At 41.3% G+C, this 21,994-nt stretch overlaps 1 protein-coding gene across 2 annotated transcripts in view; it reads left to right on the forward strand.

Annotated features, from left to right (window-relative positions):
* Positions 1–20,190, forward strand: part of RAB11FIP2 (RAB11 family interacting protein 2) — a 40,570-nt gene extending 20,380 nt beyond the window's left edge. Inside the window, exons 5-6 of one of the 2 annotated variants that reach the window (XR_009612829.3) lie at positions 9,950–9,995; positions 15,832–15,889. Coding sequence is in view for 1 of the 2 variants with exons in the window: in XM_060641372.3 (XP_060497355.1) it covers positions 9,950–9,995; positions 15,832–16,059 (274 nt within the window). In the remaining variant the exon portion in view is untranslated. Of the gene's footprint in view, positions 1–9,949; positions 9,996–15,831 lie in introns of both variants that reach the window. The other variant, XM_060641372.3, reaches the window with a different exon arrangement.
* The last annotated feature ends 1,804 nt before the right edge of the window (positions 20,191–21,994 follow it).

A 21,994-nucleotide genomic window follows, 5' to 3' on the forward strand; every position in this document is an offset into this window, starting at 1 on the left:
CTGCCTTAGGAAATTCACACAGGCACTAGTGTATCCCTTCTAACCAGATTTGGAGGTGGGCTCTTTCATTCTTTGCTGGGGAAAGCGTCCTATATTCTATTTTTCACCAAGAAGATAAGATTGTGCTTGAGTGGTTTCTCCACTCAAGGTTCTTTAATATGCCTGAAGTAATATTAGTTGATGTGTTTAATGTTCTATCATTCTGGTTTTAAAAAATATTCCTCACATAAGAGAAAAAATACATATAACCAAAATTTAAGGTATTTTTCTATTGTCATCAGTTTATTTTATGCAATAATAGGGATGGGTAGGGTCTTATAATGCCATCTTTTTGTGCCTTTTATCTTTAGACTATAAGACAGTATGCATTAGGGTGATATCCTAAAAAAAGATGTTCGTTTTAGAACTAACCGGACGCTTCACCTACTGAGCCACCCAGGCGCCCCTATGACAATTCTGTCAATACTGTGAAACAAGGATGCATAAGGCAGTGTCTCTGTCTTTAGGATCATTGGCAGGTAGATACAAGATACGTAATTAATTGTGCTAATTGGTGGTACAGTTAGTAAGTGCTCAGAGAGCTAAAAATGACAGGAGATTAAATGGGTGAGGTCAGGCAGCCTAGGCATCATGGAAACGGTAGAATTGTCAGAGCCTCAAAGGATGGATCTCTGAAGAGAGAGGAAAGTGCTGTTTTGAATGGAGGTTAGAATGAGACCAGTAAATGAGTTAAAAGTTAGTGTTTTAAGTGGCTATCAGGGACCTAGCCTACCTGAAACTATTAAGGTTGGAGGTAGCCGTGGAGATGGGACCTTGTTAATGGGAACGTAGAATATCAGAATGAAGAATTTGCACCTAATGCTATAATAAGTGTAAAGATTTTTTTGGCATATGAGCGATGTGAAAGGAAAACAATTGTGGGGAAGACCAGAGAACAGCGACATGGCTACTGCATGTATGATATGGGCCGGAACAGGAAGAGACACTCAGGAAATCAGAGAATGATGCCAGTGAAGCCACGTTTCTAAGTTCAGTTTTTAAATTCGGATAGAAACCGTTGGCAGTGAAAAGTAATTTTATTTATATCGCTTGTAGGAGCAAGAATATGAGGAAGTTACTGTGGCGTCAGAAGCTTGCAAATGGGACAAGGTACACCCTTTAAATCAGTGGATTCCTGTGTTTAAAATGTTCGTCGTGAGGTGCTGAGGTGGCTCAGTTGGTTGAGTGTCCTACTCTTAATTTCGGCTCAGGTCATGATCACAGTCGTGAGACCCAGCCCGCTTTGGGCTCCTCAGTGAGCACGGAGACTGCTTGGGATTCTCTCCCTCTTCTCTCTCTCTCTCTCTCTCTCTCTCAATCTCTCACCCCCTCCCCTCTTTCCCTTTCCCTCTCCCTCTCCCTCTCCCCGTCTCTGCCCCTCTCCCCCGATTATGTGCCCACATTCTCTCTCTCTCAAAAAAAATAATAAAATGTTCTTAGTTTTTTTTACTATTAATAATAAAGAACCATTTTAATAATGAAGAACCATTCAGAAAAAGCTGGCTGAGGGATACAGTATAATGTATAATTTCCAATAAAAATAATTATATTTACTGACTTTTGGAGTGTCTAGGGAGTATATTTTTACACAAGACAATATATTTTCCAGCAAAATTTTATAATTTCGTAGCCCTGTGAAATCAGTTCTTGATCACCCGGAAAGGTTCAGGGCTGGCCTTCTCAGCTGAGGGTGTAGAGTGGCCAGAAATCTCCCAGTTGCCCCAGCAGCTCTGCTTCCAGGGAGTATGCACAGGAGTCTGGGGTGCAGATCACCTAATGGAAGGGCCCTGTTAAGTCTGGCTGCCTGGGGCGTCCCTCCTTGAAGGCTCAGCAAAGATGACTGGGGTTGGGGAAGCTGCTGCTTTCTGGCCAGGGGCCTAATTGCAGGGTGTTCTTGAACCTCTGAGGCCTCCCTGGTGACCAGAGGGCTCCATTGACTTCCTCTCCGCAACTTGACTTTGTCCCAGGTACAGAGCCAGCTTGGTACTCTTGGCCCAGAGTATTGTGTGCTCTCTGGCCTTCTTTGCTTAGGCCAAAGGGACCCAGGGCCAACTTGTCACCCCTTCCCCTCCCTCCAGGGAGGAGTTTCCTTTCCCCAGGTCCTCAGCCTCTCACAAGAAAAGGCTGATCAAGGGTGCTGGGTTGGCCTTGATCGTACAAGCCATAGGGCTTAGGTTTGGAAATTTGTGAATGGTTTGACCTACTGTATTTAAAATAATTATTTCATTTCTTCATCAGGAGAAAATGGCAAGTTAAATTGGATTGAATATGATATTCTTGATGAAATGTACCTTAATTTCATAGATCTCTTTAAGTCCTCAAATTTTAGGACATCTTCAACAATATATTCATTACTATTCATGATTGGAAAGCAGCTTGCTCTGAATTTGCTGTCCATGATCTCCGGTGTCATTGACCACAGGTTTTAATTGTCTTGCCTGTGAGATCTCATGAAAGACATCCTGTGAGAATATTAATAAGTAAATTACAGTTAATCCCCGTAGACATTTACGTATTAGGTTTTGTTTTGCCATTCAGGTATTCAGTGTGTGTGCCCAGTCCCAGGAGAGATAATGTAGTATTTTAATCTAAAATATCATTAATTTGATTTGGAGCTAACTTTTTCTTTTCCTAAAAAGAAGGAAAAAAAAAATATTGCGTTCCACCTTGCCTCTGAAGCCCTCTCGAAATATGCTAAAGGTTGTGTTTACTAGTGGAATCTCTCTTTGGATACTTTATTTTTTAGGACTTTTGTAAAGAGGATCATTAACATTTCTTTAAACTCCTTTAACATTGAACCTCTACGGAATCAGTGTTTTCTGGATTTGCCAGAAAAATCTCAAATTAATCTGTATTGTGGCCAAATACTCAAACTGGTAGACCTGATTGGTAAACTGGATAGATTCGCTAGTTGAACTGATTTTATTATAGGCCACCGATTTGAAACTTAGGTCAATTCATATTAGCAGTGTATAAGCCTCAGGATAATTCTTCCTATCTTAAAAAGAACTGAAAGACATTCCATTAATATGCCGTCAGGTCTAGGTATAATTAATTAATCTTTGTTACTCAGACAAATGATTTCCTCTGCTCTTTGGGGACTTGAAATCTTGTTGTTAAAATTTGTATTGGCCTACCATTGATTTCCTTGGTCAAGTATTAGCCCAGTTCCTAGACATTGCTATTAAGCACTGGCTGTTGTCAACATCTATTTGTTAAGCATCTGCCATGCTCTAGGCACTGGGTCAGATGCCAGGACTGAAAAGATTAACAGAGTGTCATTTCTTTCTTCAAGTAAGTTCTAGCAGAAGGGGCGGGGAATCCAGGAATTAAGATCGATTCCCAAAAGGCAAACTTAAAATACAAATTGTTTATTTTTTTAGAGCAGTTTTAGGTCACAGCAAAATTGAGCAGAAGGTACAGAGATTTCCCATATGTGTCCTACCCCCACACATGTGTAGCCTCTGCCATTATCAACATCACCCACTAAGGTGGTACTGTTGTTAACATCGATGGGCTTACAATGACACATCGTAACTCTACAGAGTCCATAGTTTAGGGTTCACTTGCGGTGATGTACATTCTGTGGGTTTGGGCAAATATATGATGACACGTGTCCACCTTTATAGTATGATACAGAGTGTTTTCACAGCTCTGAAAGTCCCTGGGCTCTGCCTGTTGATCTCTTCCTCCCCCCCAGACCCTGAAAACCACTGATCTTTTTACCGCCTCTGTCGTTTTTTACCTTTTCCCGAATGTCTTATAGTTTAGTCTTTTCCGATTGGCTTCTTTCACTTAGTAATATGCACGTCATGTCTTTTTTTCATGGCTTGATAGGGCGTTTCTTTTCTGGCACTGGATAGTATTCCACTGTCTGTGGTACCACAGTTTATCCATTCACCTACCGAAGAACGTTTTGCTTCCAAGCTTTGGCAGTTATGAATCAAGCTTCTGTGTGCAGGGTTTTGTGTGGACCTAATTTTTGACGCCTTTGGGTAAATGCCATGGAGTGCTCTTGCTGGGTCGTATTGTAAGAGTATGTTTAGTGTTGTAAGAAACCACCAACTGTCTTCCAAAGCGGCTGTACCATTTTGCATTCCCACCAGCAATACACGAGAGTTCCTGGTGCTCCCCATCTTCATGGGCCTTTGGTGTTGTCAGTATTCTAGACTTTGGCCGTTCTTACAGGTGTGGGATGGTGTCTCATTGTTCTAATTTGCATTTCCCTGATGACACAGGATGTAGAGCATCGTTTCATATGTTAATGTCCTCTGCATCCCTTCTTTGGTGAAGTTGTCTGTTGAGATGTGGGGCCCATTTTCCGATGGGTTGGTTTGTTTTCTTATTGTTGGGTTTGGAGAGTCCTTTGCATATTTTGGATAACAGTCCTTTATCAGATGTCTTTTGCCAACATCGTCTCCCAGCCTGTGGCTTGGCTTGTCGTCCTCTTTAATGCCTTTCACGGAGCAGAAATTTTTAATGAAGTTCAGCTTATCTGTTCTTTCTTTCATGGATCATGCCTTCGGTGTTGTATCTGAAAAGTTATTACCATACCCAAGGTCATCTGGATTTCCTCCTGTGTTATCTTCTAGGAGTTTTATAGCTTTGTGTTTTACATTTAGGCCTGTGATCAATGTTGAGTTAATTTTTATGAAAGTTGTAAGATCCGTGTCTAGGTTGACATACCTTATATTTGAAACCAGCCCTCTGTGAGCTCACAGTTCAGAACACCTGTGCGGGAGAAGCGGGGTTCATGGCCCCAGAGGTCGGGCGGCGGAGCTTGGCTGCTTTTCTTTGAATCCTGACTCTTCGACTTAGTAACTCTGTTCCCTTGAGTCAACTTCTTAGCTTCTCTGTGCCGCTTTCCTCTTCTGTAAACGGAAACAACACAGCACATCACAAGGATTAAGTGAGTCAACATGTCAAGGGCTCTGAAAGTTGCCCGGTACCACAGTTAAGGTCAATAAAATACCAGTTGTTGGGGCGCCTGGGGGGCTTGGTCGGTTAAGCGTCCGACTCTTGATTTCGGCTCAGGTCACGATCTCACAGGTCGTGAGTCGGACTCGGTGCTGACAGTGTGGAGCCTGCTTGGGACTCTCTCTTCTCTCCCTCTCTCTCTGCCCCTACCCCGTGCGTGCTTGCTCTCTCTCTCAAAACAAATAGACGTTAAAAAAAATTTTTTTTTAAGTATCCGTTGTCGTAAGGCTCACCTTATCCTTTGCCCTTGCTTCACCGTAAATGGGGCATTTTTTCTTTTCCTCTTTTCAGATTCATTAAAAGTGTTACACGTCACGTGTAGTTCTTAGGATATACTCCTCTCCCAACTACATTTGCCACCGAGGAGGAGCCCTGGGGGTCTAGTCCCTACTCTTACAGTTAATCAAGAAGATCGACAGGATAGTGTCCTTTGAAAATGCTGTCAGAAGTTCTTCTGTGATGGTTTAAAGTTCTTCTTCTTTCCCATCCTCACTCAGTAAGGAATTGAATGGTGTTTGAGAAAAGTGACTCCATTATTACCCCCCTCCTTTCCTTCTTTGCCCCCCCCCCCCTTCCAGCCAGGTGGGTCACCTACCTCCTGGATTTTGCAGGTGACTTGAATTCACTTACTAGATACACAGTGAGTCAGGTGGTAGGCCAAAATGGATTTAGCTTTATAATTTCAGCAGTAATGGGGGTTGGAAAGAGATATTATGGAAGACGTAATAATACCTGTTTTTAAACGCCTTCAAAAGTGCTTCAAGCATTGTTACGTGACTTTTCACTGAAAGATTTAAAATCCTAGAACCAGGAATTTACACAGTTTGCATTGTCTTATGCTAACAAGACAGTTAATCAGTTTTCATAGATCTTTGCTCTTCTCTGGGTTTTTGTTGTTGTTGTCGTCGTTTCTTTTTCTTGACAAGCCCTGTATACATTTTTGCTCTTGATAGTGTCTGCCCTTTCATAGATACTCTTGCTCCCAAGGTTGGTATTTGGTAGAGAAAATGAAGGACAGAGAAGAAAATGATCACTGCCAGATGCTTAGTGATTTGTGTGGTGATCGGTTTGATCACTTTGTAAAGATTGGTAGACTTCTCTGGCCTGTCTATGGCAGGCTAGTCTCTAGTAGACATTTTAGGACAGTTTCAAGTTCTCACCAATTTACTTATTTCCTTACTCAGTATTTATTTTACCTTCAAAATAAATTAGTAAGTGATGTTATGAAAGAGATACTAATGGCTCCTTGAAATCTGTTCGAGCACTACTAATTTCAAAATTGTCAAGAGTTTACCAATTCTTTAAAATGGGGGAAATATCACAAGGTGAAAAATGAGCTTTTACGTAAGAACGCTAGAATGTTAAGGTAAAATACTTCCTTGGCTTAAAATCTTTTTGAAAACGGGAATTCAAAATGTTTTCATCAGCTTAAAATTTGCTTTAAAATTCTTTATTTATCACACCCAAATTCCTTCCGTTTTGATTTCTAACATTAAGTTTGTTTTAATCGTAAGTTGAAATTCGTATAGACATTTTCAGTAGGAGCATGTCTAAGTTTATCCTATACCTGGTTAAAAACACCATTTTCCCTAACCTGTCAACAGCTTAGTTGAGCAGTCAGACTGTATTATTCGGTATCTTGTCTGACAGGAGGACAGCAGTCCAAAGAGAAAGATAACACAAATTGGTGCCACACTTCGATAAATAGAGACATTTTATTTTTCACCAAGCTGATTCAATCCAGTTCAGTTAACTCTTTTTCCCCCTGAAGGACAGATCAAAAAAAGGCAGCCGTGAGTGACTGAGTTTGTCATGTGTTTGACACGTCAGTGTGTGAAAATAAAGCCGGCCACAGGGGAGGGGCTGTGCCTTTGGATTTCAGACAATGCCCCGTGCAAGAGCCCTGTCCCTCTGCTCTGTGCTGTGGGCCGCTGGACAGTCCCAGCCCTCAGCCAGAGTGGGGAACCTGGGGACGGCCGGCATTGTTGCGCACGACCCCCTTTTCCCTTCCAGCCTGCGACCGTTGTGATGTAATCATCCCTAAGAACTCTCGGGCATTTTTCAGACTGCCACGGTTTCACTTTAGTTCCATAGGCTAAAGCTATTGGTTATTATGTGGTGGTGGTGTCGTGATTTGGGTAACACGTGTGTCCTAAAGGTCTCCTTCCTAAAAATCTGTGTTACAATAATTACACCACCAGTATTTCTCAGTTCAGTAATTTCTTCTTGAGATGCAGAATGAAATATCTATCAGCATAATAATGTTTATGATACTTGCACGGTCATAATTATTTCTTGTAATGCTGTCATTATACCATGGGACATGAATTGTCTAAGTGGCATTTATGAAGGAAGATTTAAATTGTCAAAACCCTGCCTGTTGCTCCACAGATCAGGTCTAGGAGCCCCATCTTCTGCACCCAAAGCCTTCAGGGACTGCTTACCCTTACCCCCTTCCCCCCCCCAGCGCAGCCCTGCGTTCCAGTCTCTTCAGTGTCCTGCCAAGGCACCGCTGTCGCCCAGCCCCAGGCCCCACGGTGTCTGTCTTCGGAGCCCTCTCTCTCTGCCAAACCCATCCTTCACTTGATCTGGAATCCTGCTTTTCCCTTGACTTTGGCCTTGCTCAGCTAATTGCTGTGGTGGGACATCTCCTTCCTCCGTGTGGTCGAAAGCTTGGACTCTCGAGGGCGTGCTCCCCACCTCCCCAGCCACAGCTCTGCCGTGTGCCCACTCAAAGGGAGGTGGTGTTTCTTTTCTGGGTAATCCACGCGTCCTGCCTGTTCCGGGCCTCAGCCGTGCCGCCGGTGCCCAGTGAGCAGAGAGCAGGGCTCGGGCTCTGTGTCACAGTGAAGAGGACAGGTTCAAGGGCCAGATACCCCACCCCGCCCCGCCTCTCTTACCAGCCGTGGGACCACACTCAAGTTACCTAACCTGTCTGCGACTCGTTTCCTTATTCTGAAAGTGAAAGTCATACCCACCTTGAGGGTTGTAAAGATTAAATGGGTTAATTTTGGTCAGGTGCTTAGAATCGGATCTGGCACAGTCCAAGTGCTGGGTAGATGTTTACTCAGTAATTTGCTGAACACGTCCTGTGGGTCACTCTGCTGGGTGTTGTCCATGTTGCTAACTCTTTGTCTTTCCAGGAGTCTCTGGGCAGGTGCGTCCGCAGCCCCATTTTACAGACGACGCACCGTTAAGTGACTTGCTCAGGGTCACACGACAAGATTAGGGCAGAGTCAGGATTTGCGTTGACGCCACTTGGCTCCGGGGCCCTCGGTCACTCCTCTCCTTTAACCACCGAGGCGTGCTGCAGCCCCGACTGTAAATCGCGTTGTCCTTGAGACTCAGTGGGACGGAGGGAAACGCAGCTGGATGTGTCTCTTGTCCTCTTTGGGACAGCGGTGTGCTGTGAGGCGACGGCCGGAAGGGAGTCATCCCACTGGTCTGCCGTGGGCCGCCTTGGACTGAAAAATGGGCAGGACGGGAACCGCACGTGTTAGCTGCTCCCACGGCACCCCCGGCCTAGCCGTGCCGTACGATAACGGATTTTATTTTTGGTATTTTCTCTTAAGCCACTCTTTTGTCAGGCTCTTGCGGCTTTGCTGGCACCACTGACTCTAGTCTGGAACCATACAGAACACCACAAAGACAGGGAAGGAGAGAGTGGCTCAGCCGCGTCAGCCTGCTGACGGCGTGTTCGTTTGTAGGTATTTAAAACGTGTGTTAATGTGCTCTGCCGTGGCACCCGGCTCTACTGAAATACCACATTTATCCACAGGGATTCTATAGAGAAGGTCAGCAATCAGTTCTGGAAGCTTGCACTCCAGATCTCAGTCCTAGCCGATGAAACGTCGGGTTTGTGAGTTATTCTCCCGTGCAGGTATGTGCACAGAGGCCCTGCAGATTGACCGCTTGGGCCGTGCACCTGCAGCGATAGGGATTTTCCAGACACCGCATCCAGCTGAGACTTTTCGTGCACACCGCCAAAAGTTTTAAAAGTGAATTTCTTCAAAGGATTCCAATTATTTGGCTGATAAAGCACAGATAATGAAAAAAAAATGTATACTTTACAGTTAAGTCTTTTTGTTGGGGTGAGGGGGGATAAAAAGGTTCTGAGGACAGTAATGCTTTGTCAAGGCTCTAATGTCCAATACTCTTAAGTGCCGGGTCAGAGTTAAACTTGAATGGCAATGATGAAATATTTACTCATCAGATGGCTTTGAAGTTCAGCCTCTTTTTGGTCACAGCCCCTTCCTAATGGACATGTTTCAAAGAAGAAAATCATTATAGCATTCAGCTGTGACGTTCTCTTACTCTCCGCATGGAAGAAAAACACATTTTGTTTGGGTCCATTTGGGTATTTAAATTTTGAAGGCCAGTTGCTTGGAAATCACATTAATGACGGAAATCGTTCATACAACTCTGACTCCGTTCTCATTGAGAGGATAGTGTATAAAAGTTAATTTTTCTAATACCTGTATAATGTTTTTAAAAGATTGCTTTAACTCATGTATTCTCCAGTCTTTCCAACCTACATTTATTGAATTCTCCGTAGTTTATAGTACAAGGCTTGAGGTGAGTGCATGTATGTAAAATGAGTAAGTTATAAAATTCAGTTTTATAAACTCTCCTGCTAGGTAAAATCGCTTATGTTTAAAGATGTTTAGAAACTGTATCTATTTATATATAGTTCTTCAGTTCTGATAATAACTGGAGGGTTTTCCTTTAAAGTTTAAAATTATAGATACTTTAGGATGTTGAGTAAATACTGTTTTTCTTCTGCATCCTGGATTAGGTTTCATTCGTCCAAGTAAATTAGGACTTTAGAAATTGTTCTTGCAGTGTGGGTTAAAAACGTTATGTTTTTGTTTCCTCAACCACTGTGGACTGTGTGATACGCTTTTAACATGGATGTTTGTCTTTTGTTACTTAGTTTTCATATGAATCCAACAAGCAATGAGGACCTCAGGAAAATCCCGGTAAGTTGCCGAGGGGGGGTTAGTGCATCATCAGAAAAGAAACCACAAACTGACCTTCTGCCTGGCATACATTTTTGAAAAAACCTTCATCCTGAACCCCTCAGTTACCTTTGGATTATAGCTTAATGTGGTCATCTGGGGAGAAAGAAGAAAAGCAAAATTCAAACTCAGTCTTTAACGTACGATAGGGCGTGACTTTATGATGTGTAGAGATTCAAGCAGTATTAGAGATATAACTGAAGCCAATTTAGAATCTACACATTTTGTTTACAGACTTTTAAAATTAATGTGAAAGCTGTAGGTCAAGGTCAACATCACGGTTCTGAAATGAGAGCGTGGGGAGAAAGTGGACGATTTTTGTTGTTGTGACAAAGATCGAAGAAAGACTAAAACTGCCTGTTAACTTTCAACAATAGGAAAAGCATCTTGGCAAGAGATCGAGGTAACCGGGAGAGTCTTTGAAAGAACCTTTAGGACACTTACCTTCTTAGAACAAAACCAAATATATTAACAGGCTTGGAAGCGACCGTCTAAATGTAACTCACATTTTGCAAGGATCATTCAGATATCTTAACTTCATTTTATTGTGTTTGAAGTCCAGGTTTGGATCTCTGTTCAGAGTTCACTGCATCTTCAGTCGATTCTAAAAGCATTAAAATCTAGAGAGTAAGTTACTGTACAAAAATATGGGCACATGTTCTCGGTAGAAAACTGGATTCCCACTGAATAACAGAAATAGACCCTTTATTCCAAGAGGCTGGTGGTTGCTGTTTGAACCATCTGTCCTTAATGTGTGTGATCCAGATGTATAATAAGAATTTTTTAAAGCAATAACATATCGCAATTTTCTATGATGTGATATGCCTAGAAGAAACTGGTGTGGTGTATAAACCGTTCTAAATGTAGTTATTTGTATTTAAAATTATAGAAAACATTATAGAAGCAGAGGACTCTGTACTGCATTTTTGCTGTTTTATGTAAATGATTTATAAGTTTTGATGTTTCATAAATACTCGAGTCTTTATAATATGGCAGTCTGGCGAGAAATGTCAGAATATATGAAGTCAGCCTTTGATCAGATAGTAAAATGAATTCTATCAGGCGGTTACTTAATCTCAAACAAAATGCAACATCAAAAAATCGATTTAATGTGCAGCTATTGTTTATTAAGTAACCTTAATTACAATTTCTGTGTGCTTGTAAATGTACTTTTCCCAATCTTGCGATTTATTGCCGTAGAAGCATCCTTAGAATTCTTTAAAGAAATATAAATGTGAAAATTGTTTTAGTTAAAGGATTTAAAGGTGATAAAAGAATCCTTGATGTGCGATTCTTTTTCTCTGGAATACTAACTCTTCTAAATGACAGTTGAAGGATTACTAGGTGTTGTTAATTTACCGCAGGATGCAATTAAGAGGAGAAAGCTCATCCTTCTCCGGATCGTTATTGAGGGAAAGCATTTGAACAATTCTTCTGTTGAAGATTATAAGATGTTTGAAGTAATTTACATTAAGTTCGCCAATAAGAGCCATCCCCCAAGTTATTTTTTCCCCTTCTGGGCCTAGTATTTTGTAATTAAGTTTGTACGTCTTCCATGCTGGTGCCAACACCTGTCTGTGAAAGCGCAGTGTTTAAACAGGAGCAGTAGCCAGTTGAAAGGGCAGCGCGAGCTCTTTAAGGCCTAATTAAGAACTGAAAGGGAGGTGAAGGCAGTCGGACAAAAGATGTGAAAGTAGCTGAGATGATATTCCCAGAGCAAAGTTCCTCATTAGAACAATAATGAGAAGATCAGAGAATGCCAAGCCTTCATCTTTCTGTCTCTTTCCCCTGGCCGCCTTGGATGGCAGTTAGTGCCCCACCAATATTTGGTTGCCAGGACAACCTCTCTTTAAATCTCCAGTTATTTTGAGTCCTGATAATTTGCTTTTGTTTAAATTTCAATATTGCAAAAAATATACATTTCCCGGTGTAAAAGGCTAGGCTACGTGTGAAGTAAAAATAGCTCCCTGGTAATTCTCAAAAGCCTTTCGTACAACTGTGCTACTTAAAATTCCGATTGGAAAACTTCACGTAACGGTTCTGCTGTCCTCTCACCCAATCCCCACTGTCTGATATCCGCGTATGGAAATTTTGAACCGAAGTTCTGTGGGGATGACAAAGGATGGGTCGTGAGAGGGGAAGAGAGAAGACAAATTTACGTTAAATTTCAATACGAGAAGACAGCTTAAAAACATATGTGCCGTCTGTACGGAGTGCTGAAGGAATAAATACTGAGTACCTAGGAGCCCTGCTGGGGTTATTTGAGTCTCCACCAGTTTGGAGGTTTCTCAGTTTTAGAAGTTCTTCTGAGAACAGTGTTAGAAATATCTTTTGGAAAAATAGTTAATTTTTATATTTGCCTGAGAGTTTTCCTCTTCAAGCAAAAGAACTTTTGTAACCAGCAAATAACTCCATTCCCTATTGTAGGTGTTAATATTAGTCTGTATTATTTTGTTGGGAATTGTATCGACGAACAGGAGGAGACATCTGTATGTATTAACCGAATAGGTCGGTCAGTGTGAGCATCTGATGCCCAAAATTAGAAGGGTTAACTGGCTTTCAACTGTGGGATGAAACCTGGAACTAAGCACAAAACTGTTTTTAATTATTTTATATTCTTTTCCAGAATATAGTTTATAGTACATGTGTTTCTAAGATGTTTTCCTGCCTAGAAACTCAATGCAGAAATTTGGGGGGAAATTTTCACATAAAAGGACAAATGGAAAATTTATTGAGAAGGCCAGAAATGTATTTCCAGGAAATCTGTCTATATATAAGTATTAGATGGTCGGGAGGGGGGAAAAAAATAAGCCAAATAGTGGCTTTTCTACGCCAGATTATGGCTTTAAAGCGTTGAGCGGTATTTATGGTAATTGTTTTGAGAGATTAAATTGTTAGATCGATTCATATCATGGCTTTAATGTAAACTACACATGTCAAAATAAGGATTCTTTGACATGTTCTTCACCCTCATTGTCTTCACAGAAATGTTTAAAAACGATTTCCATTACATTATCTGATAGTCCTGGTGTGGCGTTGAATATAACCATCTGAATGATTTTCTAACTGTGTATCGTCACTTAATTAGTTTGGAGGAATCAGTTCATATATGTGTAATTTGATTAAGATTAGAGAGACTCAGGCTGACGCTGTTATTATGTTAAACTAAGAAAACACATAAAACAGTCAACTCGGCAGTAATGAACCCCATTTAGTGCAATTTCATGAACCCCTGCAGTTCGCACAAGAACTCTGTTTTTCGGTAAATGTTTTATTAGATAAATGAAGTCACATGAGTTGGATGTCGCTACTTTTTTCAAAATGGAGTTCAGAAAAAAATTGCTTTGTAGACCAGGAAATCTTAGAATTGAAAGGAACCGTGGCGAACATCTCATTTATCAGATAAGGGAAGTGAGGCCTAGGCCGGTATCTGTCTCAAATCTATGCAGAATTACTGAGGTTATAGTAAGAAAGTTTAGCTTATTTTTAAGACATTTTAAAAATATACTTACCTCAGTATTGAGTACTACTGTAGCTTATCTTTTCTTTAGAAATCTGCTTAATGTAATAAATGTTTAACAAGAATGTGGTTAGGAAATTACAAGTTTTATATCTCTAAACTGCTCGTGACCAGTTATGTAAGTTAGTAAACATGTGAGTATGTGTGTGTGTGTGTGTGTGTGTGTGTGTAGTCGTCTTGTTACAAAAGATTGAGAGAGAAGAGAATAAAAAGTAAACCAACACTTCTCTCCAGAGTTGTTGTGAAGTAATATTCTTAAATGTTTTTAGGGACAAAGGTAATATGACTCATAAAGTTGTATCTGCTCCCAGTTTCTAGTGCTCAAATAAGTTGTTTTAAATATAATCTTATGGAATTGAAGCTCACTTTTCCGTTAGCATCCGCTCTGTCCTTTCTGCTAATCTGTTGGAGGCTTTTATTACTTGTCTTTAATGTTTCATTCAGTAGCTTTACAACTAAGCTCCTCCAAATGATCCTACCCACTGCTCCCATTTTAATTTTCCTAGCACTTCGCTTTAATCATACTCTGCCTCTGTGTAGAAACCTTCCATGGCTTCCTCACCATTGCAGTAAGTCTCAAAAGTCCTTAACAAGAGCATCCGGCATCCTTGACAGTCTGTCGGAACCTACCATTTCAGCCTCTCGGCACTCTGTCCTGAACCTTATTTTCCAGCTGTTCTCCACGGATTACTGTTGACCCTTATGCCTTGAATCACGTTTCCTCCTTTAAACGAGCAGAGCTCACTGCTTCAGATGCCCATGGCGTTGGACCAGTTTTGGGTCCTGAATTTTTCCTTTATCCTTGAGAAGGGAGTGACTTTGATAACCTAAGCATCGAATGGGTATCTGTACTTCAGGTGTTTCTCCGGACAGCAAAGTCAAGGTGCCGGGGGGGAGGAGGGGATACAAAGTTACACTTTGACTTTCCTCGTGAGCACCAGACACATGTCAAATTAAAGTAGATCCTGAAAAAGGACTAAAGACAAATTTAACCCAGTGGAGAGAAAAAAAGAGTCAAAAGCCTTTCTGCATTTACCCAGCAGTCCCCGTTCTCTACCCTCCACTGGATAGATTAGATCAGTTAGTCCTTAAGAGCTAGACCCGTTTCCTCAGTATTACAGGGGGTTTTTTTTCCTTAAAGCCAAATGGAAATGTTTTGAAAGAAAGTGATAAAAACCTTTTTTAAGTTGTTGATTAAGGACACAACTGTGTAAAAAAGGCATAAAAGTTGTTACTTTATATTTGGACATATATATATATATATATATATATATATGTGTATATATATAGCATATATACACATATACTATAATGAAAAATCTAAATACTACACACCATAGGTGACGTTCCAGTGCTGTTTTGATTAAATTTATGACAGATGTTTTTCTTTTGATATTAGAATGCTTTGTAATAAAGGTCAAATCCATGTCTTTTTCTGTTTTATTATTTTTGTGTAAAAAGGAACGTTCATCAATAGGATAAAGTTAGCAAAATAAGTAAATGAGTGAATGAGAGAACACAGACCCACTAATCCTAAGTGTTAGTTAACATGATTGTAGTTGAACTCTGAGTTTCCTAATAACCAGGGCAAAAGGGGAAATGAGTTATGTGCGTAGTAGTCCTAGGAGGAGGAAATAGACCAGTTACTGAGGGGAGAAAAAGCTTTGTTTGCCTCTAAATTAAAACAGGAATTACTCCCACGGGGCTTCTTACAAGGCTGCTCATTGGTTTAATTCTGAATGACTTGAACATTTTACAGCAAATTGGAGAAGCAGATTTGACACGGCTGCTTTTTGAAACCATCTTCAGTAAAAAGCCAAAGTCACAGCATTAAACCACAGTTCAGTAGAAGCAGTTCATGAGGGCTAAGCTATTGTGCAAATGTATAATTTTCCATAGCTACTTCGAGTTTTTCCAAGTCAAATCTTAGAGATCTTTAGTCTTTGTCTATTTTAATTATGTTTGTTGTAGAGCATTTTATCTCTTAATCCTAAATTGTGTGGTCAATTTCATCTATTAGGACACTGTCCACAACGTAAGGAACCGTTCTAGAAAGATTTAGAATTACAATCGAGGCTTTGGTGTGTCCGCCCTAGTTCTTGCCTCAGGACTGGCTAGCCACTCTGAACGTCACATTGGTTCTAGCCAAGGACACAGAAGAAACTTGATCGGGGTTTGAAAAACCAAAAGTTGAAGTTCCAAATAATTCTTACCTTGCCATCCCCTCCCCCTGGCCATGCTCTGTCTACTGAAATGACCACCTTTCTCCTGTTCCAGGACAGCAACCCTTTTGATGCCACCGCAGGGTATCGTGGTCTGACCTACGAGGAGGTCCTACAGGAGCTGGTGAAGCACAAAGAGCTCCTCAGGAGGAAAGACACGCACATCCGGGAACTCGAGGACTACATCGACAACCTCCTCGTAAGGGTCATGGAGGAGACGCCCAGTATCCTCAGAGTGCCATACGAACCGTCCCGGAAAGCTGGCAAGTTCGCCAACAGTTAATAAGCCAGTCGTACTGTGCTTGCGTTCGGGGCAGGAAGAAAAGAGACAAAGGAAGAAGGAAATCTCGGTACTGCGAGAAACCACATGATCAGGCTTCGTTACATACTCGCCTTCATTGCGAAAAACTACGTTCCGTGTAAATACTAGCAGGGACTCTCAAGAGTGACCTGTGAAGTGAGCTAAATTATTTACACTTTGAAAGTGAAAAGGGGCCAGATTCTCCATGAATAAGCAGTTCCTTCGGCTTCACTTAGGTGCTGGTGTCGCCCACGAACCTGCCACAGGCCTAGGGGCAGCTTCGGAAGTACACGACTTGTGATTCCTCAGGAATAGATTTCTCCTCAAGCAGAATCGACGCCGTGGCCGGTTTCTCAGAAGTCGGTTTGTAGACACATTTAGCTGCAGGAATACCGTTCATTGTAAACACTCAAAAAAAAGTTCCTGTTTTATATGCATCCGTATGTGTACATGAATATATGTTCATGTATCTTTGTGTATAAAATACATGCATATACCTCATATATACATGTGTTTTTAAAACAGTTAAGAACAACTGGTTGCCTCTAAAATTAAGATACCAGTTTCTCAATGTGAAAATCTATGTGTGCTCTCTCGATGCAAAACAAAATCGTCATCGCTACCGTATCACGTACGGTTTGTTACCGGGAAGCTGCTTCAGGTCCCTCTTGACTTTGTGAACCTTGGTTTCACAGAGCTGCTCCCCTGTGTTATTCCGGTATCAGATGTTGCTCTTTTTCTGAAAGGAATGATCCAAAGTTTTGTGAGTTTTGTTTTTGTTTTTGTTTTTGTTTTGAAGCATGACCTATTTTAGGAAACTTGATTAGCTTCAGGAGAGTAACTTGTCTTCACGTTTGAGTTTCATTTAAGTCCAAGAGAAGCTAAGGTAGTCTGTTTTGTTGAGATTCTGAATGCCTTTAGATCACTAGCCCGAAAGATATTAGAAAGTTAGATCTGAAAATCATTCTGAGGGAAAAAAGGAGGTGATCGTCTGATGCCTGATAACCCAAAGCAACGAGCAAATTCGAGGAATGAAGAATTAGGCTTAGTTTCAAGTTACGTAAATAATAGGACAGATGGTTGCATTTGGGTCTTGAACCAAAAGAAGAGTCACCGAAGGAAGAGTGAATCGTTGGAACAGACCTTCACTAGCGTGGCCCTGGACACAGTTCTACATCTGCCCTTAAGAATTGGTTTATCACAGAATTATATGTTGGCCCTTTTCTTAAGTCAGTTCCCCCCAAATGCCAATACTTCCGAGAATTATCTTGATATATTTGTACGAAATTAGCCTGAAATTTACAGTCGAAAACAGTGGTCTAAAAATATCGCTAATCATCTGCTTATTTTTTCCCGTAAAAATCTAAAATAAATTATGAAACACTGAATCTGTGTCTCCAGTTTTCAAAGGGAAAATTTGCTTGTCTCTGGAGACATCTATTCTGTAGTCTTTTAATGAACCTCATTTTTGTCTAATATTTATCTCTATGAAGACTCCATTGAAAGTTCAATGCAAAGCAGAGAGAAGAGTTTGGCTCATTTTAATATTCTGAATCAGATAATGCTTGGCCAAGTTTAGATTCATAAGCTAAAATTGCTTATTTGTGTTAGCTGACTCTTTAGTTTTCCTATGAGAGCATACATTTGGAAATTCTGAGAACTTCTACATACAAAAAATTAGGATTTTTTTTTCTTTTTTCAAAAATTAAATAACTTTTTAAATGAAGAAATGGAGAAGGAAAAATAACTTCCACCAACCTTTTTTTCCCCACTTATAAATTTCTGTAATGACCCTCAGAATTTGGTTTATTAGTATTTTATTTTCCCATTTGAGGTCTGAGTCATTTTTTTTTAACACGGTACCACTTTTAGTTAACATTTTATTAAATATTACAAAACTTTCAGCATTTTTTTTTCTGATGTTAGTCCAACCGAAGCTCTTCTTACACTTTTTAAAATACTAAAGTCCATGTGTTTGCAGTATTGTGATAGATTATCTGCCGATATTTCAATATGCTTTGGCCAAAAGATGTCAGTTTCGTATCGGGGATATGTTTTATGTAAATCGAGTTCATTAAAAAGCATTACTCAAATACTGCTCTTTTTATGAGGAAGTTTACTTTTGAGGAGAGATTCTTTGCCAATATGAAACTGTTAAGGATTAGACCAATCAGATGTGAATGATTTGGTTATAACTGAATCGATACTTTTGTTTTTAAATCTAAGACAAGACTTGTATTGAAAACTGAATCAGCACTTGTCATGGCTGATTGTCGGCATTTGAGTCCAAGTGTCGTTCCAGTGTTTATGAACTTCCACTCATGACCCACAGTACAACTTCTTGTATGTTTTCGTAATTGGTCACTACAATATGCTAAAGTCAAAAAGTAAAAATGAGTTCCCAAGTAAACACATCAGTGTTTCCGTGTTTGGACAGAAGTGCAAACAGAGTAGTTTTAGTTTCTAATGTCGTAGGAAAAAGGCCATCGAGATCACCTTTAGTTAATTTCTCCAAAATGTGACTTTGAAGCATTCCAATGGTGTATTTTGTTAGTAGCGTAGAAATAGAAATAAAATACGTGTGCTCATTAAATAATGCACAGCACAATAGACTTTATAAACAGATTTTACTTTTGCTTTTATGCTGAAAACTGCATGCGGTAGGGCATTCCCACTGTGAGAGAATTTCCTGAAATCCCAGAATGGGTATCTATCCTAAACCTATCTTCGGCGAACGTACTTCTGTTACCGATAAAAGTATTTCTGCTATTATTTTCATAACAGTGTTTTACAGTTGGTTCCCTTCCAGTTCCACAATTTGGCTTTGAAAGTTGAACACGCTGTCTGTCCTGCCATCCCATGCGTCAGGTTTCGTTTTCTGAATACCAGGGTCAGACCTGGGAAACGTATATAAAGTGACACGTCACCCATTCATGAAAACGTTTAGGTATTTCTTTGTGCCGCTGTATTCTACATTGAGCCTAGTTTGCCGTCCTCCCGGGAATGTCATATTATCCATAGATTATGCACAGCTACGTCTATTGCTTTTGGCAGTAAATGAAGATTTACTTGTAATTTTCCAGCTGTGAAGACGTTGCCTCGTATTGAAAAGGATTTCATGAATGGACACCTAAGTAAAACTCAGCGCATTAGTGACAGACTTGCTTTCCTCACATCCTTCCATCACCTTTTCCTCCAGCCTCGCCTCCCTCCTGCCTCCCACCCCCATCAGAGTGCTTATTGTTTAGCAAGGAGAATCTTAAAACAGAAACTAAAAAACTGCTGTCTTCAATGTATCTAGTCATTGTTACGCTGGAGCTTGTTATTTTCCCTCTGTAGCCTTTTTAGGAGAAGCACCCTACCTTGGATTTGTAAATCCAGCCGAAACTTTTTGCTGTCCATGTGTTCACGTGTCTTCTAGATATGCTAGGTGTCGTGTGTGTGCGTGCGCATAAAGCATGCTCATTCACTTGACGTCTTTGAAGTAGGAGGTAAAGGACCACGGTGCCGCCGGTTTATGGAGATGTAGGGGTCTGTCAGCACACATCGCAAGCCCCCATTTCCACAGCTTTATAACCTGAATAATCCAGATGCAATCATTGGAAGTACTTAATATGCAATAGGTAGCACCTTAACTAATTAATCTGCATATGAAGGGTTTTCTGATGTATCTAATAGGAAGTGTAGAAGCTTTCGAGCATTAAACTAGAGTTGACGTTTTATTTCATTTATTTCCTATGTCGACATTGACATTTTCCACTCTTACGATGGAATGGAAGTCTGTAAAAAAACGATACATTGGACTCATTAATCCTTGAAGCTCCCAGGTGGTTCGTTTTTCGAGGTACAAAAAAAAAAATGCTGCAGATCTGTAAGTGTATATATTTAGCAGGTATTTGAAAGATAAAAGCATTATTTATAACTGATGAGTATTACACTTAAGTAAAAAGCTCTGGAAACTTGTATACATTATTTTGCAGGTACAAACTCAAAAGTCTGTAAGCATTGCATACGTGACAGCTGTATAATTTATGTAATCTGATGCATGAATCAGAATTTTATATAATATATAAGTATTGATTTATTATAGTTGATTAAAGTGTCTAATCTTAATTCAGTTGTCATAATTTCCTTTATTTTTTTATTAAAATTTTTTTTTTAATGTTTGTTTATTTTTGAGAGAGAGAGAGAGACACACACACAGAGCACAAGAGTGGGGACGGGGCAGAGAGAGAGAGGGAGACACCGAATCCGAAGCAGGCTCCAGGCTCCGAGCTGTCAGCACAGAGCCTGACGCGGGGCTCGAACTCACGAGCCATGAGATGGTGACCCGAGCCGAAGTCGGCCGCTCAAACGACTGAGCCCCCCGGGCACCACTGGTTGTCATAATTTCTTACTGCAGAGAAGACTGTAGGATGTACGCATTTGTACGTGAGTCCTTCTTGCCTTTGAAAAGTACTTAGGATGCCTCTTACTTGATGTATTACAATAGCAAGTGTATTTTAAGGCCTAAGCTCACTTCACTGCGGAAGTTGTTTTGCAAAGTGACTCAGAGTGGTTTCTTAGTTAGAGTGGACGTTCTTCAACAGATGTGTGAGTGCCCTCTGTGTGTGAGGCATCCCCTCACAAAACTGGAACTTACGGTTTGGTAGTGAATGACATTTTAGTATTTAGATGGAGGCTAAGGCCCCTCTTGAAGGCTTTCTATTTCTGCATTTTTAAAAATGTTAATTTGAGAGGGAGAGAGGGAGAGTGCGCGTGGGGGAGAGGGGCAGAGGGAGAGAGAAAGAGAGTCCTAAGCAGGCTTCATGCTCAGCACGGAGCCTGACACGGGGCTCGATCCCACAACCCTGGGATCATGACCCGAGCTGACGTCAAGAGTCAGACGCTCAACCGACTGAGCCACCCTGGCGCCCCTCGTTAGACGTTATTTTCTTTACTCCTCACAACAGCCCTGTACGGTTAGAACCGTACAGGCTCGCAGAGGAAAGTGAAGACGACTAAGGAAAAATCTACGCGTGAAACTCGAGAGTAAGTTGGCAGACCCATAGCACTTCTCCCCCCTTACCGTCCAGCAGAAATCACTCACCCGTCACCGCTTCCACCCTCTCGGCCCAGCAGTCCCAGGGCACACCTGCCCGTCCAGGTGCTGGCTGCAGGAGGCAGGAACGGAAGGAGGATGGCTTGGGTGCGGTTATGTATATGGCAGCGTACGAGGCAGTTGTGTTACTCCAGACGGTGAGATGGGATCCGTGTGTAGTAGTTTGGGCCACAAGTTGCACACGTTTGGAGCCAGGGATTTCTCTGCAGACCAGAACACCTTCCTGTTCTCTAACTGCTGGGAGGGTCCGTTTAACGTATCCCTGCGCTCCCCCCACATTGCTCCCCTTTCTGCCTATCCCCACACGTATGTTCCCTTAGTCTACTGAGACAAAGATATTTGGGGTCATTTGGGAAGAGGCACATATTTTTTTTTTTTTTTAGTGTTTAATTTTTATTGTTTTTGTGAGAGAGAGAGGGAGACAGGATCTGGAGTGGGCTCTGCAAGGACAGCAGAGAGCCTGATGCGGGGCTCGAACTCACAAACCGCGAGATCGTGACTTGAGCTGAAGGCAGATGCATGATGAGCCACCCAGGAGCCCCAAGTGTTTATTTATTTGGAGAGAGAGTGAGAGCAAGGGAGGGGCAGAGAGAGGGAAAGAGAATGCCAAGCAAGCTCCGTGCTGTCGCGGGGCTCAAACCCAGGAACCATGAGATCATGACCCGAGCTGAAGTCAAGAGTTGGACGCTTCACTGACTGAGCCAACCGGGTGCCCCAGGAACAGGGACATCCTCTTAACGGGGCCATTCTCCCCCTAGCGTTTGTTGTAACGCGATGCCTGTCTCAGAAATGTTCCTGTTCAGTTTTTCAAGGTAA

Source organism: Panthera onca, chromosome D2 (assembly GCF_046562875.1).
Source record: "Panthera onca isolate mPanOnc1 chromosome D2, mPanOnc1 haplotype 2, whole genome shotgun sequence".
Taxonomy (NCBI): Eukaryota; Metazoa; Chordata; class Mammalia; order Carnivora; family Felidae; genus Panthera; species Panthera onca.